Source organism: Moschus berezovskii, chromosome 22 (assembly GCF_049115385.1).
Source record: "Moschus berezovskii isolate FMDL1 chromosome 22, NW_MosBer_1.0, whole genome shotgun sequence".
Classification (NCBI taxonomy): Eukaryota; Metazoa; Chordata; class Mammalia; order Artiodactyla; family Moschidae; genus Moschus; species Moschus berezovskii.
In genome coordinates, this window is record NC_142481.1 from 6868658 (window position 1) to 6885643 (window position 16986).

At 55.1% G+C, this 16986-nt stretch overlaps 2 protein-coding genes and 1 long non-coding RNA gene across 4 annotated transcripts; 2 read left to right on the forward strand and 1 right to left on the reverse strand.

The window, feature by feature from the left end:
• Positions 1–415: 415 nt before the first annotated feature.
• Positions 416–5726, forward strand: KLK10 (kallikrein related peptidase 10). Of its 2 annotated transcripts, none has more exons than XM_055411483.2 (6): positions 416–438; positions 1323–1433; positions 2542–2725; positions 3638–3912; positions 4080–4213; positions 5059–5726. In XM_055411483.2, the coding sequence occupies exons 2-6, from the start codon at positions 1337–1339 to the stop codon at positions 5209–5211; spliced, it is 843 nt and encodes a 280-aa protein (XP_055267458.1). In that variant the 5' UTR covers positions 416–438; positions 1323–1336; the 3' UTR covers positions 5212–5726. The 2 variants fall into 2 exon arrangements, with proteins under 2 accessions (XP_055267458.1, XP_055267457.1); XM_055411482.2 differs by lacking the exon at positions 416–438 and adding an exon at positions 725–860.
• On the reverse strand, positions 1776–16957 carry LOC129546515 (uncharacterized). Its single transcript, XR_016035978.1, has 6 exons — positions 16928–16957; positions 9658–9741; positions 9329–9420; positions 2525–2710; positions 2099–2150; positions 1776–1880 (listed from the first exon to the last, which is right to left on the reverse strand). It is a non-coding gene; the product is annotated as an uncharacterized LOC129546515 (long non-coding RNA).
• KLK9 (kallikrein related peptidase 9) lies at positions 9335–15858 on the forward strand. Its single transcript, XM_055411494.2, has 5 exons — positions 9335–9427; positions 9566–9722; positions 12206–12471; positions 14258–14394; positions 15048–15858. The coding sequence occupies exons 1-5, from the start codon at positions 9385–9387 to the stop codon at positions 15198–15200; spliced, it is 756 nt and encodes a 251-aa protein (XP_055267469.1). The 5' UTR covers positions 9335–9384; the 3' UTR covers positions 15201–15858.
• Positions 16958–16986: the final 29 nt, after the last annotated feature.

Consider the following 16986-nt stretch of genomic DNA (forward strand, 5'->3'; position numbering starts at 1 on the left):
TGGGACCTCTGGATGGTTAAGTGGGCCTTGCAGTGTGACCTCCCGTGAGTCACTGCTCTCTCTGAGCCTCCCATTCCTCGCCCAAAATGAGGGAGTTGGCTGAAGTGCCGTGTGATGCCCCTTGCAGCTTTTGGCCTCCTGTGACTCACAGGCCCGTGTGTCACCTGGAGACACGCAGGTGGCAGGAAGGATGGGAAGTGACTGCAAGGATGCGGAACCTCCCCCTACACGCAGGGGCCGGGACACACAAGGACACTGCTCTGGCTGTGGACGGATGCGCACCCAGGCACAGGGCACCCCTCTGTGTCTGCACCTGCCTCTCAGTGTTTTCTTTTCCTTGTGTGTCTCTTGCGCCCACTCTTTTTCCTTCCATCTGTCTTATCTCTGCTTCCCTCTTTCCAGGTCAGCGGTCCGGCTTTTCTCATTACGTCACTCTAGGTATGCATTTCCCTGTTTATTTATCTCCCTCTCTCTCTGCTTACAGTCATCTGTCTCCAACACTATGCCAGTGACCCCTGGGAAACTCCTGGGGATGTGGCCCCCTTTTCTCCTCACCTAAGAAGGCTTCTGGGAACACCGGACCTGGGGAAACCCCACAAAATCCAAGTTCAGAAAGGGTGTTTCAGGCACTGGGAGAAGCCTGTATTCCCGGGCCCCTCCCAGAGCAGGAATCTGGGGCCCAGCCTCACCCACGGCATAATTAGGGAGAGGGAAAGGGAGTGGGTACCTCCCTGGGGGGAGGGTGGGGAAACAGGATCTTCGGGGTTAAAAGGGGAGGCCTGCCCAGGGGTCCCTTGGCAGAGGAGTCCAGTGGCCCACACGGCAGGGCTGAGGCACGTCTTCCCCTAGACGGCTCCCAGGTGAGCGGCACGCTCCTCACCTTGGTGGGGGTGGGTCGCCAGAGCCCAGGTGGGCACCTTCGGGTGGCGGGTAGGAGACTTGTTGGAGACTCAGCTTCTTTATCCTCTTTATCCTCTGAGCCTCGAAGCTCCAGCCCATTTACATGAAGGAGGGCAGGAACCTGAAGCGCCGAGAGGCTGGCACCTGGGACAGCCCGGGACAGCCCGGGCCGGGAGGGCGCTGCCCTCGGGCGTGGGACGGGGAGTGCAGGAGGACGCCAGAGGGGCGTCATTAGGGTAATTGCGCCCATCACTGGCGGTTCAGGCCCGAACCGTCAGGCTACCCACCCCTGCGCCGGCCAGCCGCAGGTTAAACGGGTCCCCTACTGTTGGGGTGGCCCAGGATGCGCGGATGGGCAGGCAAGGTGGGGGTCTCGGACCCGGCAAGTGTTTCGAACTGCCCCCGTCGCTGCTCCTCCCCAGCATAGGTCCTGGCCATGAGACCCGCACATCTCCACCTCTCGGCCGCCTCCGGCGCTCAAGGCGGCCTGGGGAAGCTGCTGCTGCTGCCGCTACTGATGGCGCAATTCTGGGGTGAGGCGGGGAGCGGGGCGGGCGGCGGGCGGGGGAAGGGGAGGCGATGGGAGAGTGGGCTGTTAATCACCGAGCCTGCCGCGCACTTCTCCTCCCCTTGGGACCCCCAGCACTCACCCAGCGGTCCGGAAAGGCCCGGCCCCAACTCAGACCAGCCTCTCTTGTAACTCCGCCCTAGCTAGCCCAACCCTCTCCACTCCGCTAGGATCAGCACACCACCCCACTTTGCCCTCCCCTTTCCCTTCCCCGCCCCTTCTTGCTCCGCCCTATTTTAATCCCAAATTCTTTTTTAATATGCATTTATTTATTTGGCGCGCCGGGTCTTAGTTGCAGCATACAGCAGCATCTTTTTAGCTTTGGCGTGCGGGATCTTTAGTCGCTGCCGGCGAACTCTTAGTTGAAGCCTGTGGAATCTAGTTCCCTCCAGAGACTGAACTCCTACACCCTCTGCATTGGGAGTGTGGAGTCTCAGTCACCGGACCAACACGGGGGGCCCCATCCCAGGCCTTGCCTTGCAGGATTTTGCCCTCACCCCTTCCGCTAGCGCGGTAGCGTTATTCCCACCCCTAACTTTCACCCACCCAGCGCAGCGTTCTATGCCCGCCCTTCGCCACGCCCCTGCTAGCCACGCCCCACAGTCCCGCCTCCTCCCCTGTATTCCTGACCTCTTCCCGCACTCGGTTCCGTCCTCACTCCTCCACAATCAGCCTCTTAGATCTCCTCGCAAGTGAAAGGGAAAGTGTCAGTCGCTCAGTCATCACGCACTGTAGCCCGCCAGGCTCCTCTGTCCACGGGATTTCTCAGGCAGGAATCCTGGACTGGGATGCCATCGCGTCCTCCAGGGGATTTTCCCGACCCAGGGAGCGAACGCGAGTTCTTTTCTGTCTGAACCACCAGGGGAGGCCCCTTAGGTCTCCTTTCCCCTCTCACGCCGTTTTCCGCCCACTTCCATTCGATTGCTTCGGGACCCCCAATTCCCACACACGCCGTCGGGTTCAGGCTGCGCAGCCCCCCAAAAGCCCCGTCCTATGGCCCCACTCGGATCCCAAACCCAGTGTTTGCCATACTGTCCTGCCTGCTCTGACCCCCACCTGCTTTCTTTCTCCAGTCTCGGAGGCTCTGCTGCTCCCCGCAAACGACACAAGCTCCAACTTCGTGGCCTCCGGCGCCCCGTGCGCTCACGGTTCGCAGCCCTGGCAGGTGTCCCTCTTCAATGGCCTCTCGTTCCACTGTGCCGGCGTCCTGGTGGACAGGAGTTGGGTGCTCACCGCTGCACACTGCGGGAACAATAAGTAGGAGAGCTCCTCTGGGGCGCTATAGAGTGGCTGGGGAGACAGGCCCCGGGGACGGGGCAGGAGGGCGGGAGCACATGAGGGTATGGACCTGCCAGCTCCACGTGGAGGCAGTCCTGGAGGGCTTCCTGTACAAGGAGAGATGAGGTTGTGCTGTGGCCACGAGGGGGCAGTGTGGTCTTTCTCAGCGTTTCTGGGCCCATCCAGAGCCACTGCCCAGCCGAATCTCTTAGGGTTCCATTTTCCTTGTTTTTGTTGTTCAATCGCTAAGTCACGTCGGACTGTTTGTGACCCCATGGACTGCAGAATACCAGGCTTCCCTGTCCTTCACTATCTCCTGGAGTTTGCTCAAACTCATGTCCATTGAGTTGGTGATGCCATCCAACCATCTCATCCTCTGTTGCCCCTTTCTCCTCCTGCCCTCAATCTTTCCCAGCCTCAGGGTTTTCCATTTAGGTGTAGACAGTTGTGTGCAGCAGACAGAAGTTGGGGTCTAGTGTGATTAGGACTTTAAAACTAAAAGAAGCTATTCACCTTGTGAGCCCCCACTGAAGGAGGAAGAAAGGAGTAGGTTTACCCCTGGAGACCCTCTGCCCTCAAATCCTGCAGAACTTAGGGACCCAAACCCGTGATCACACCTCCCCATGACCCCACCTCAGGTCTCCAGCTCCCTTCTCCCCTACATACTACTTCCTCAGACCTAGGAGTCCCAGCCCCTCCACCATCAGACCCAAGAATCTAGGCCCCCAGCCCCTTCTCCCTCAGACCCTGTAGTCCCAGCCACAGCCCCGTCCCCTGCCAGGACCCGAGTCCACCCCGACCCCAATGCCTGTACCCCCCTTCCCAGGGACTCAGGGTTCAGTCCCAGTCCCGATGAAGGTTTCGCCTCCTCTATGGCTCTTCCCTCCCCAGGCCCCTGTGGGCTCGAGTCGGGGATGACCACCTGCTGCTGCTGCAGGGCGAACAGCTGCGCCGGACCTCTCGTCCTATTGTCCACCCCAAGTACCAGCAGGGCTCGGGCCCCATCCTGCCGAGGCGCACGGACGAGCACGACCTCATGCTGCTGAAGCTCGGCAGGCCCGTGGTGCCGGGACCTCGAGTGCGGCCCCTGCGCCTGCCATTCCGCTGCACGCAGCCCGGGGACCAGTGCCAGATCGCCGGCTGGGCCACCACATCCTCCCGGAGAGGCAAGAGCCGGGGATCCTGGGGGTGGCCTGGATCTTGGGGAAGGAGGAAGCAGGGCCGGGACTCCTGGACAGAGGAGAGGTTGGAGTCTGGGGCCTGGGAGGGGCTCCTGGGGCCTGAGGGGTTGGGGGACCGGGGCCCAGGGTTACCTGATGCTTCCTCCCACTAGTGAAGTACAACAAGGGCCTGAGCTGCTCCAGGGTCACCATCCTGAGCCCTAAGGAGTGTGAAGTCTTCTATCCCGGTGTGATCACCAGCAACATGATGTGTGCAGGACTGGACCAGGGCCAGGACCCCTGCCAGGTACAGACTGGCCAGGGAGGGTCTCTGACTGGCGGGAGCAGGACAGGGAGGCAATGGAAAACAGACACCCCCACTCCCAGGCCAATGTCCTCGCCTCGCCCAGCACTGTCCTACTGCTACCCCAACACCACCCCCATGCTCAGCTCCACTTCCTTGTGTCCACCTTCTCATGCCCAACCCTGTCTTCAAGCCCACGCCCCAGCCCGTCTCCCCCATCCTGGATGCATTGCTCAGTCGTGTCTGACTCTGTGCGACCCCACGGGCCGTAGCCCTCCAGGCTCCTCTGTTCATGCAGTTTCCCAGGCAAGAATATTGGAGCCGGTTACCATTTTCTTCTCCCAACCCCTTCCTACCCCATCCTAAATCACATCCCCATCCTCAAGCCATTCCTAAACGCCTGCCTGTTGTTTCAGTCGTGTCCACTCTTTGCAACCCTGTGGACTGTAGCCCACCTGGCTCCTCTGTCCGTGGGATTCTCATACCAGAGGGGGTTGCCATGCCCACCTCCAGGGGATCTTCCCAACCCAGGGATCGAACCCCACATTGGCAGGCGGGTTCTTTACCACTAGTGCCACCTGGGAAACCCTCCTAAAGCCCGACCCCAGCCTTATCTCTAGAGCCTGTTCCATCCCTCACCTACCATACACGACAGTTTCAGCGCCATCCTATCTCCAACTTCATCCCCACTCCATCCCACCTCAACCCCACCCCAACCTCAGCTTTATCCCAACCCAGCTCCAGGCCTACCCGACCCCTCCCTTCCTCATCAGTACCGGAGACCCCCAAGTGGCAGCCTTTCCGTCCGTTGGTGTATTTATTTGATCTCTCCTTCCTTCCACTCCCAGAGTGACTCTGGTGGCCCTCTGGTCTGTGACGAGACCCTGCAGGGCATCCTTTCGTGGGGCGTTTACCCCTGCGGCTCCGCCCAGCATCCAGCCGTCTACACTCAGATCTGCAAGTACCGCTCTTGGATAGAGAAGACCATCCGCTCCAACTGACACAGGAGATGCCCTGCAGCTCCTTCTCCACCTGCCCTCTTCCTCCGACCTCCGCTCCTTCCTTCAGCTGGGCTGGGCTCACCCCCTGCCCCACTCTAATTTCTGCCACCCATGCACACCTGCTAACATCTCTCCTCTTTCCTGACACCCCCCTGCCCACCTCTGCTCTCTGCCTGTACTGCAGCCAAGATGCAGACAGCGCTGGCCAAGTTCTGTTCATGAGAAATGAAGCTGGTAGTCACTAGTCTCTGAGAGAAGTTATCCATCACCCGACCTGGGCTTCTTCACCACTGCCTGCTGTGTGACCTTGGGCAAGCCAAGTACCTTCTCTGAGCCTCAGTTTAGCCTCACTTGGAAAACCAGAACGATGACATGCTTACCTCATAAAACGTGTCATGAGGAGACTATAACATGTGCGTGTAGATTGTTATGGAAATTGCCACGTCAAGTATTAACATGGTGGATGGTGAACTCCGACTAAACGGCACCAGGTCCTGGTGGGGGTGTGTGTGTGTGATTTTTGTGACCTGGGGAGAAAAGCGCAGGGGTAGCCTCTAATCCTAACCACCCCTTGCATTCCCAGCCCCGTCCATCAAGGCTGATGGGAGAATCACATTTCTTCCTGTCAAGTTCTGTAGGGCACCTGTTAACCACTTCCTTCTTCCTTCCCACCGTTTCCCATGTTGGGGTCCACCCAACACCTGTTCCTCCTGTCCCAGGAACTGGGCTGTCTCTGAGTCATCTGGTACCTTCTGTGCCTTGCTGCGGCCACCGAAACTCGAGGGACCTCACCTTACAGGCGTCTTAGCCTCTGAGACCAGAGGACCTCGCCCTACCTCAGTTGCTAAGTGTACGCAAAGAAGCTCTCTGAAATTTAAGGAAAATGTTTTGGTTTCTTGGTTAGATCCATCCCCATCCAATTCCATCTCTACCACATCTCCATTCTCATTGGCCGATCTGACAACCAGACACTCCAACTCCATCCCCTCCACTCCCCTAAATTGGCTTTGAGCTTTTTTGTCCTAAAAATTTGGGACGAGGGGGTTCTTGACCTCTCCCTGAAACTGTCTCGGTGTAAATATTCCCATGCTAGGGGCTAAATGGGACTTCACAGGTGGCGCTAGTGGTAAAGAATCTGCCTACCAATGCAGGAGACACAGGTTCCATTCCTGGGTTGGGAAGATCCCCTGGAGGAGGAGATGGCAACTCACTCCAATATTCTTGCCTGAGAAATCCCACAGACAGAGGAGCCTAGCACACTATAGTCCATGGGGCCACAGAGAGTTGGACATAACCAAGCACACAGAATCCAAGCAAAGCTAACAGAAGCCTGGGTGTCTCCTCCACTGAGCCTGGTTGTTAGAATGGTAACGCAAGTGGAACACATGCACAATAGAAATTTTCTAACCTGCACAGGTTATTTGGTTTTCTCTTTCCAACATCAATTTATTGAGCACCAGTTGTATGGCAGGCTCACTACTGTGTGCTGGGAACACAGTGGTGACCACAAGGTCCCTGCCCCGCCACAGAGCCCACGGAAGACTGGGGCACAGCGTTTGAGCAGTCTGCACAGCTCTCTTCCCCTGCTTCCCCACCCCTGTTAGCACACCCAGGAAACGCCAATGAGGCATATCAGCTGAGCTTATTATGCAAGAATCAGAGTGAAGTAGGTGGGAACGCGAAAACTCGATTCATTTTTAAAGGCAATTCACCCATTCCTTTAGTCACATCATAAGTGTTTATTGAGCTGTGTGCCATGCCAGGTCCTGGAGATGAATCAGATTAGGCTCTACCCTCAAGGAGCTGCTAATCTGGTCCAGGAGACAGGCAAGGGTTACATTCTTGTCATTCAGGTCCCTATTCAAAGTCACTTCCTCAAGGAGGCCTTCCAGGATTTCCCCGGCTGAAAGCTTCTCCCACTGTGCTCCTCCGCACTGGTCACTAATCCATCGCTCTGTTTATTCCTTTTGCAGCACTTGTTATAGCAAAAATGATCTCAGTATCGGTTTACTCCATAATGGCCTGCCTCCTTCCCATCACCCAGTCAATTCGGGCAGGGACTCTGATTTATTCATTGTGGTTTTCTCAGTACCTAGACTGATGCCTGACACATAGAAGGCATTCGACGCATTGCCAGATTAACAAGTAACACAAAATGATCAATGCTGTAACAGAAGAAGGCCCAGGGTTCCCCAAGAGGGCCTGAAGACTCCTTCTGAAGGAATCAGGGAAGGCTTCTCAGATGAGGGGACATATGCATGGGGTTTTAAAGGATAAGTAGGAGTTCACCAGGTAGAGGAGGAAATATATTTCTGTAACTCACTGTGTGACTTGAGCAAAATACTTGAATGCCATCTCTACCTCAGCTATCTCCACTGTGAAATAGAGAATAGTTAGACTCTTGTGAGAATGTAGTGAGAAAACTTACGTGAAACATTGACCCAACTGCCAGAAAAGAGTAAATAGTCAAAAAAAGCTAGCTATCAAAATATTCTATAAAGCAGTTAGCATGGCACTTAGCACAGAGTGGGTATTCAGTCTCTGGTCTCAAGGACCTCCTAGTCTGCAGAGAATATAAGGCAACTGCAGTCGTGGATGATCTGTATTATGATGGAAGCAGTGCAGGGCTCTGTAGAAGGGGGATAGGCTTGTTTATTGAATGCCTACCACTGTTGTGCTTCATACGTGTTCATCCTCCCACAACCCCAGTTATTATTACTACTCAGTAGATGGAGCAACTGAGAGAGGTTCAGTGACTTGCCCAAGATCACACACTTAATAATTACCAGCACTGAGGTTTGGACCCAAATGGTCCAGTTCCACAGACCATGCTCCAAACCACTACATCATTGTGAGGTGTACACATTCAAGGGAGCCCAGACCCAGCTTGACAATCAGTCTTATAGCAAGAGAAAGTAGAAGGGCCAGGGTGGAAGTGCCCAGTGTGGAAAAGATGTACTCTGCCTGGAGGGATCAGAGACTTCCTGGAGGAGGGGGCATTTAGGTTGGGTTGTGAAGGATGAGTAGGAGTTCACTGCTAAGAAGGATATGGAGAAAGACATTCACTCATTCAATTAACATCTCCTGAGGCCTCCCATGAGCCCACCCTTGAACAGGGTGATGCGAGGAACACAGAGATGAGTCAGATCTGGGCTTGGCCCTCAAGGGACTGCTCATCTGGTGAGAAGGAAGGATGTGGAGAGAGGCAGGGCAGATGGGGTGATACAAAGGACACTGGAAAGAAGGAGATGGGTGGAAAAGAAACAAGACCATGTTCTCAGGACTTAGCCAAGATCTGGTGGTATTAATGGGAAAAGTGCTTAGTACCAGCTAGGTTGGGCACCTGGATCTTGGGGTGGTAGAGATGTGGAAAAGGAAGTAGGTTATGACAAGAGTAGGTTAACCCAGATGGGGTCATATCTCCCAGCCTCCTGGGAGGGGCCTTCATCCCAAGTCCCCGTGCCAGGGAGGGCTCTGTGGGTGTGCAGCTCCCTTGTAGCCTCTGCCACTCCAGACAGCGTTTCTGTCTCTTTTTCTTTTTCTCGCTGCATCCTTCAGTATCTTTGTCTCCCTGGTTTTTTTTTTTTTTTTCTTTCTCCCTCTTTCCCTACCTCACCCCCATCGTGCCGGCTGGTTTGCTTTCTCCCGTCTGAGTCCTGATTCTTTCTCCCACTCCTAGCCTGATTCCCCAGAGGTCTTGCTAGGTAACGCTCCAGCCTGCCCAGTGCATTGGTCCCAGCCCACTGCAACTTCATTCAAAATGAACTTGTTTCCACCCTAGGACTCCGCCTTAGGGATCTTCCTCCTTTCTCTCTTCCTCCTCCAGGCCACAGAATATCCTGTAACCTGATGCTGCCACCCCAAGTCAGGGTGAATCAGGGCTGTGCTCTCCGGAGAGCCCACCTGAGAAGGACGGTCTCACCCAGGGCCCCTTCCCCATTGCGCCAGACCCCTGATGCTGCTGGCCCCTGGCTCATTCTGACAAAGGGTCTACCGGTGCGGTCTGCCTCCCCACGGTCCCCAGTCAAGGCCCCTGGGCTTCCCCCTCCTTCCCGGGACATGTCCCAACCCAGATTAATCATGGGGCGGCCCCAAGGAGGAAAATAGCATGGCTTACCATAAAGAAGCAGGGACACTGAACACAGGCTCGAAGATCCAGGCACCCCAGAGGCCATGAGGCTGGGATTCCTCTGTGCCCTGCTTTCGCTCCTGGAAGGTGAGGTCCCCGCCGTCATGCTCCCCTCCGTGGCACCCCCCACCCCAGACCCTTCCATCAAGCCCTCTGTCCAGCGCCTCTCCCTGAGCCCTCCCACCTGGCTCTCCAATAACCCTCTGCCTCCCATCCCCACCCCAGGGCAGGGCTGGGCAGACACCCGAGCCATCGGGGCCAAGGAATGTCGCCCCAACTCGCAGCCCTGGCAGGCTGGGCTGTTCCACCTCACCCACCTCTTCTGCGGGGCGACCCTCATCAGTGACCGCTGGCTGCTCACAGCTGCCCACTGCCGCAAACGGTGAGTGACCCGGAGGGGGCTGGAGGTCAGGAAAGAGAGAGAGGGCTGGGGATGTCTGTAGAGGAGGGAGGGAGCCATGGGCGGGAAGGGCCGAGCCTCCATTTCTGTTCCCCTGGGTTTAACTCCTAGAATGACAGAGTTGACTCTCTAAATTCTAGCATCCTAAAGAAGCTGGTCCTCAGGGTGTAGATTTTAAAACTTCGACTCTTAGATGAGCTTCCCTGGTGGCTCACACCGTAAAGAATCTGCCTGCAAAGCAGGAGACCTGGTTCGATCCCTGGGTGGGGAAGATCCCCTGGAGAAGGGAAGGCAACTCACTCCAGTATTCTTGCTGGAAAATTCCACAGAGAGAGAAGCCTGGTGGGCTACAGTCCATGGGGTCGTAGAGTCGGACATTACTGATCATCTTCACTCACTCAGACTCCTAGATGCCCAGACTCTGACCTGGAAAAATCCAGAGCTGTACATTCCTAAAATCTTGCATCTAGGAGATTTTACACTAATGTTAAGTAAGTAATTACATTAGTCATGTTGCTGAATTGGAGAAACGTAGATTCAGGGACAGGTAGAATTTGAGTAGTCTACAGCAGCACTATCCAATGGAAATAGAACCCTAACCACGTAAGGAAGTTGAAGTTTTCTAGCAGACACACCAAAAAGGCAAAAAAAAAAAAAATGAGTAAAATTAACTTTAATAACAGATTTAACTTGCCATACATCAAAATGTTATCTCAACATGTAATCAACTTTAAATACTTATGAATGACAAAGTTTAGTCTTTTTGAAAATACTGAACCTTTGAGACCAGGCTTGCACTTTGCAAGTACGTTGCTTCTCCATTCGGACTAGCCACAGTTAAGCGCTCACTGTGTCAGTGCAACCCTAGGGCCTCAGATTCAAAGTGCTCTCGCCAGGCTCATTGAGTAGAGAAGCTCAGAGTTCGAGGATTTCTGAATTACAGTGCCCCAGAATACTGTGGTTTGTAGAATTCTGCAATCTTGAACCAAGAGAATTCTAGATTATGTTCATACATGTCTAGAATCTGGTGGATTTACTATTCCTGCATACTACCATTCAGGATTTCTAAAATTCCCAAACTGTTAACCAAGAGAATTCGAGAGTTTCAAACTATTTGAAACCTAAATTCTTACATTTCTAAAAATCAAAGATTTCTAGATTTCTAGAATGATGAAATTCTAGTTTTACTGTCCCAAAATATTAGAACCCTAGGTTTTTATGTCCTAGATTTAATTCAGATAATTTAAAAATCCTAGACTTTTTGTTTCAGGGAAATAAAAAACATTAGAATCTCAAATTCTCAAGATACTAAAGCTTGAGCCTCATAGAATTCTAAAATTGTGGGTTTCCAAGGTATTAAAACCTTAGAATTTTAGAATCTTAGATTCTGGGCATTCTAATAGAATTCTAGAATCTACCTGAGGCAGAAATCCTTTTTATATTATCTGGGAAAGGGGGCCATGACTCCTGCTGGATATTTTTCCTCTAGAAGCAGAGGGGCTGCCCAGGCTGCTCTGTGAGAATTTCCCATCATACACCACTCCATGCTGGAGCCTCTTTTAGCTCAGCCTGTACATCAGGCTCGGAAAACAACGGCCACGTTTCAATACCAAAGACAGAGGGGAGAAGCAGAAACATGGAGGTGCAGGGGGTTCAGGAGCGGGGAAAAGTCGGGGCTGCGGGGTGGGCTTGGGACTGATCTCCCAGACACAGAAACCAAGGCAACAGTGTGACGGAGGGAAAGACAGAGCTGATGCCTACAGTCCTCAAAGCCCGAGTTCTCAGTCACCAGCCTGGCCCCTAATGCCAGAGGCCAGGGGTTGGGGGTGGACATGGAGACACCCTAAGGGTCCCTGGCTGTCCAGGGCATGACCCAAGAGCAGAGCAAGTGGGTTCTGCCACTGCAGGGAGAGGGTTTGAGACTGGATTTCTGGAAGAAGTGCATTGAGAGATGAGGGATGTAGCAGACAGGAAAAGTCTGAGGCCACAAATGATCCTCGCTTGGGGATTTTCCATATCCCACCCTTTCCACACACACACGAAAACACACAGCGCCACTCCCCACAGAAGCCACCAGACCTGTGGGTGCAGGTTGTGGGGCTGTCGCTGGGTGGTGGGTGGAGGCCTCACCTGCCTCCATGGTTCCAGGGGACCCAGGTCACCACTGAGGCTCCAGGTGGGGCAGAGAGGAAGGTGGTTTGCTTGATATGGGGCTAGGAAGAGGTGTGAGCTTTGGGGAAGAGCTAGGAAGGTAGAGGCAGACAAAGGGATGGAGTGGGAGGCAGGGGCCCAGAGAGGGAGTGTGCCTTGCTTAAAGTCACACAGCCCTGTGGGCCACGTACAGGTGACAAGGGCCCAGAGAGGGTGTGTAGCTTGGGGAGAGTCATACAGTCAGAATAAAGAGGATCAGGGCCGAGAAGTCACCTCGCCTTCTCCCACCTTGACCTCTGACACCTGTCCAACAGATATCTGTGGGTCCGCCTCGGGGAGCACCACCTCTGGAAATGGGAGGGTCCAGAGCAGCTGTTCCGGGCCACAGACTTCTTCCCTCACCCTGGGTTCAACCAGGACCTCACTGCCCAGGACCACAACGATGACATCATGTTGGTTCGTCTGCCCTGGAAGGCGCGTCTAGGCCCTGCCGTGCAGCCCCTCAACCTCAGCCAGACCTGCGTCTCCCCCGGCACCCACTGCCTCATCTCAGGCTGGGGCGCCGTGTCTAGTCCTAAGGGTACAGCCTCGCCTGCCGCAGACACCCTGATGTCTCTTGCCGGGTGTCTGAAGGCCCCTCTCTGCTGTCTCTGCTTTTCCATCTCTGTGTTCTATCTGTCTATCATCTGTCTATGCATCCATATATTTCATCAGATCTGAATGCTATGAGTGATAAGATGCACCATTATCTTACAACCCACTAAGAACAAGAAAAAGAAAAACAGGTTTCAGCCATCCTTTTCTTACAAAATACACGGAAGTACCTATAGCTGAAAGGACACGCTTGCTTGAAATTTTTTGCACTTCTTTTTTAAAAAATTGTACTCCTTCTTATTTATTTTTGGTTTTAGTGGCCGTGCCAGGGCTTTCTCTAGTTGTGGCAAGCTGGGGCTCCTCCCCAGTTGTGGTGTGCGGGCTTCTCTTGTTGCGGAGCGCAGGCTCTGGGGGACGTGGCTCAGTGACTGCGGCTCGCAGGCTCTGGAAAGCCGGCTCAGAAGTTTAGTGCATGGGCTTAGTTGCCCCGCAGCAAGTGGAATCTTCCCAGAGCAGAGATCGAACCCGCATTCCCTACAGTGGCAAACGGATTCATAACCACTGGACCACCAGGGAAGTCCCCATCCATCCCTGTATGACCTCATTTAATGGAAGGCACATCCTGATTTCAGAGATGTTTACATGTGAAAATACGTGCATCTCAGAACTGAAATAAGGTCTATGTCACTCAGAGTCAGAAATCAGCACTTCCATTAGTCAAATTTGGCTTCCCACGGCAGTACTGGCTTTCAAAGGGCCATGAAAATAAACAAAAACAAAAACGTCAGTTTGTGGCTGCCAACAGTTAAAACCTGGGCAATGTGATATAAAAGCCAAATTTCTTGATTTGCTTGAAAAATTCAAAACTGACCATGCTGGGTCCGTATTTCTGAAATAACGACCACTGTTGGGCAAAATTCGGCAGAGTTCAGTGGAGGCTGTGCCCTTCAGACAACACGTGGGTTCTTTGGTTCACTGCGTTTCTCCCCCAAGGACCGCTGTTTCCCCAGACAGCCCCTCCTCCACTTCCCCATCGCTAGTCTCTCCACAGCTTTGTCTCAGACTCTGTCCACAGCCATCTCACTGCAAATGTCTCTTCCCCTTGATCTCAGTACTTTTGCCCTGGATGTCTCTTGGTCTCTTTCTTTGTTTAAATTTTTTTTTTATTATATTTGTTTCTGTCGCTGCATGTGGGCGTTCCCTGGTTTCAGAGAGTGGGGAGTTAGTTACCCTGCAGCTGTGGTGCCCAGGTTTCTAACTGTGGTGGCTGATCCAGGCGGAGCATGGGCTCTAGAGCACGTGGCCTTCAGTAGTTGCAGCATGCAGGATCTAGTTCCCTGCAGGGATCGACCCTGGGCCCCCTGCATTGGGAATGTGGAGTCTTAGCCAACTGGACCACCAGGGAATTGCCATCTCTGAGACTGTTTCTCCCCATTTCTTCATTGCCTCCTCTGGGAATTCTCTCTCGCCTTCAGTGGTTTCTGTCTTCCCATCATGGTCCCTCTTGTTCTCTGTGTGAGCTTTATACATATCTCTTCTCGTCTCTTGGCTCTCTGCATCTTTCTTTCCTTCTCGCTCTTCGGCCCTCTCCCCTTCGTCTCCATCCGTTTCTCCTCCACGCTATGATTCTGTTGCTTTGTCACTTGTTCCTGTCTTGGAGAGTCCCATGCTGTGGTGCAGTGGGTCCGCCTTCAGAAAGCGGGGGGAGGGGGCCGGTGCTGAGTTGCGATGGAGACAGCTGCTGACCTTTCATGGACCTGCTTTCCCAACAGTGGAGTACCCATTGACGCTGCAGTGTGCCAACATCAGCATCCTGGAGCCCCGACTCTGCCGTCGGGCATATCCAGGCCACATCTCCGACAGCATGCTCTGTGCCGGCCTGTGGGAGGGGGGCCGGGGCTCCTGCCAGGTGAGCCGTGCTCTGGGAAGGACGGGGGTGGGTATCCTGCAGCAACTCCAGGGTCCTGGGGGAGAAAGGAGTTGGAGCCCCAGACTTCCTAGAACAGAGCATGGAAGGATCTGGGATACCTGCATCCTGGGAAGGGCAGTGGGGGGTGACCAGTCCTGCCAGGATTCCTAGACCTAAAAGAGGAGGGGATTGGGGGTTGGACTCTATGTCCTGGGGGAAGAGGGGTTAGGATCCACGATGCTAGGTCCTAGGGGGAGGTGGGGGCCAAGAGATTTTTACTCCTGAGTCTATGACCTTTCCGGGTGGGTCAGCGGTAAAGAATCTGCCTGCCAATGCAGGAGACACAGGAGACGTGGGTTCCATCCCTGGGTTGGGAAGATTCCCTGCAGGAGGAAATGGCAACCGGCTCCAGTATTCTTGCTGGGAAAATTCCATGGACAGAGGAGTCTGGCGGGCTACAGTCCATGGGGTCACAAAGCAGCTGGACATGACTGAGCCCGCACTGGTGGACTGAGGGAGGAGGGACTGGAGACCCGGCCGCCTGGGTACTGGAGGAGAAGGGAACTGGAAGCTTCCTCCGAGGGAGAAAATGCCTTGTGTCAGGTACTGAGTAGACCGGCCTAACAGTTTCTCTGCTATTGTTCCGCGTGCAGGGTGACTCCGGGGGCCCCCTGGTTTGCAACGGGACCCTGGCCGGTGTGGTGTCCGGGGGCTCGGAACCCTGCTCCAGGCCCCGGCGCCCTGCCGTCTATACAAGCGTGTGCCACTACCTGGACTGGATTCAAGAAACCATGGAGGACAACTGAGCCCTCGCTCCTTGGACGGCCAGGAGAGGAGGGTGGGGCAGGGCAGGCGGATTTGCAAGACTCCAGTCTCAGCGGTCTTCGCCCTGGCCTCTGCTGGCCTGAAGACGCCTTTTGGATATTCAAGTTCCCAGTTTCTGGATATTCAGACCCGGGGTTCCCCGTGAACTGTATAGCTGCCCCCCAGTTGAAAGGAGCAGGGAGACACCTCCGGCCCTCTTGGCCGCATCTCTGAGTCACCGGGAACTGGCACCAACCCCATAGAATAGCGTCCCCTGCGGTCTGCCTCGGGAAAGACAGCCACTCAAGAGCTTCAGGTGCTTCCCTGGTGGCTCGGTGGTAGAGAATCTGCCTGCCAATGCGGGAGACGCGGGTTCGATCCCTGGTCTGGGAAGAAGAATCCCACGTGCCCGGGATTAACTAAATCCCGGCGCCACAGCTACTGCGCCTGCGCTCTGCGCCTGCGCACTGGAGTCCAGGGGCTGCAACTGCGCACTGGAGTCCAGGGGCTGCAACTGCTGAGCCCGCCGCGCCCGCCGCGGCTACAGAAGCTGGGGCGCCGAGAGCCGGGGCTCCACAACAGGAGAAAAGCCCAGGCAGCAAGGAGAACCCAGCACAGCCCCCGATAAATAAGTCAATTAATAAACAGCGTCTCCCTCCAGAGCTTTGTCCAGTGAGACTTCCCCTTACGGCCCCACCTCCTTCGTCAGCGACCCCGCCTTACTGCAGGGTCCCTTCCCCACGTGGAACTCAGGCAGTGGGTCAGTCTCTGCCCGCTCCCACCATCCCGCACCGTGGCCCCTTCCTGGGCATGTCCAGGGTGTTCATCCTGGCGGGGACCGACCGAGAGGAGAGAAGTTGGGAGAGGCGCTCAGTCCCCGCCAATCTAAGGGACAATTTTCCATTAAATGTGCAGAGTCCGGCCTTCCTTCTGCCGGTTTTGTAGGATAAAAGATGAGCATCGGGTGGGCGATGGACGGCTGAGAGGGAACACGGCCGCTGCGTTGCAATTCCCCACAAGCCCGGAGTAGGTCCTGCCTAGGTCTGTCTCCCTCAGCCCTATTGCAGCAAGGCTCTTGGGCTCTGCTTGGGCCGGTCCCGTCGCCCCCAGGGGAAGGGGAAACCAGGTCAAAGCGCCTCCCAAACCTGCCTTCCCGGAATCTGGACCTCGCAGGGGGCAGTCAGCGGGCGGGGCGCCCCGCCCTCAGAAGCTGGGACCCAGAAGACGGGCTTGTCTCCCATTCCGGGTTACTGGCAGCCCCCTCCTCCCACAAAAACCCACGCTCTGAATTTCTCCTTCCAAAAAAAAAAAAAAAACAACTTAAGAATTCAGCCCCCAGCCCCTTCATCCTCAGACCTCAAATCCAGGCCTCCATCCCCCTCCTCCCTCAGACCCAGGGATCCAGACCCCCAGCCCCTCCTCCTTCAGACCCGGGGGTCCAGGCCCCCAGGCCCCTTCTCCCTCTGACCCAGGAGCCCAGGCCCCCAGCCCCTCCTCCCTCAGACCCAGGGGTCCAGGCCCCCAGCCCCTCCTCCCTCAGACCCTGGGGTCCAGGATCCCAGGCCCCTTCTCCCTCTGACCCAGGAGCCCAGGACCCCAACCCCTCCTCCCTCAGCTCCAGAAGTCACAGTACTAAGCTCCTTCCCTCCCAGACCTCAAGAGTTGGAGATTCCAACCCTTCCTCCCTCTAGATTTCCCGTTCAGCCCCCCAACCTCTCCTCAGCCATACCCAGTGTTCCAGTTCCTCGGTGCTCTGCCGGCTCCCGGGTGGGAGGAGTCGGATCGGGA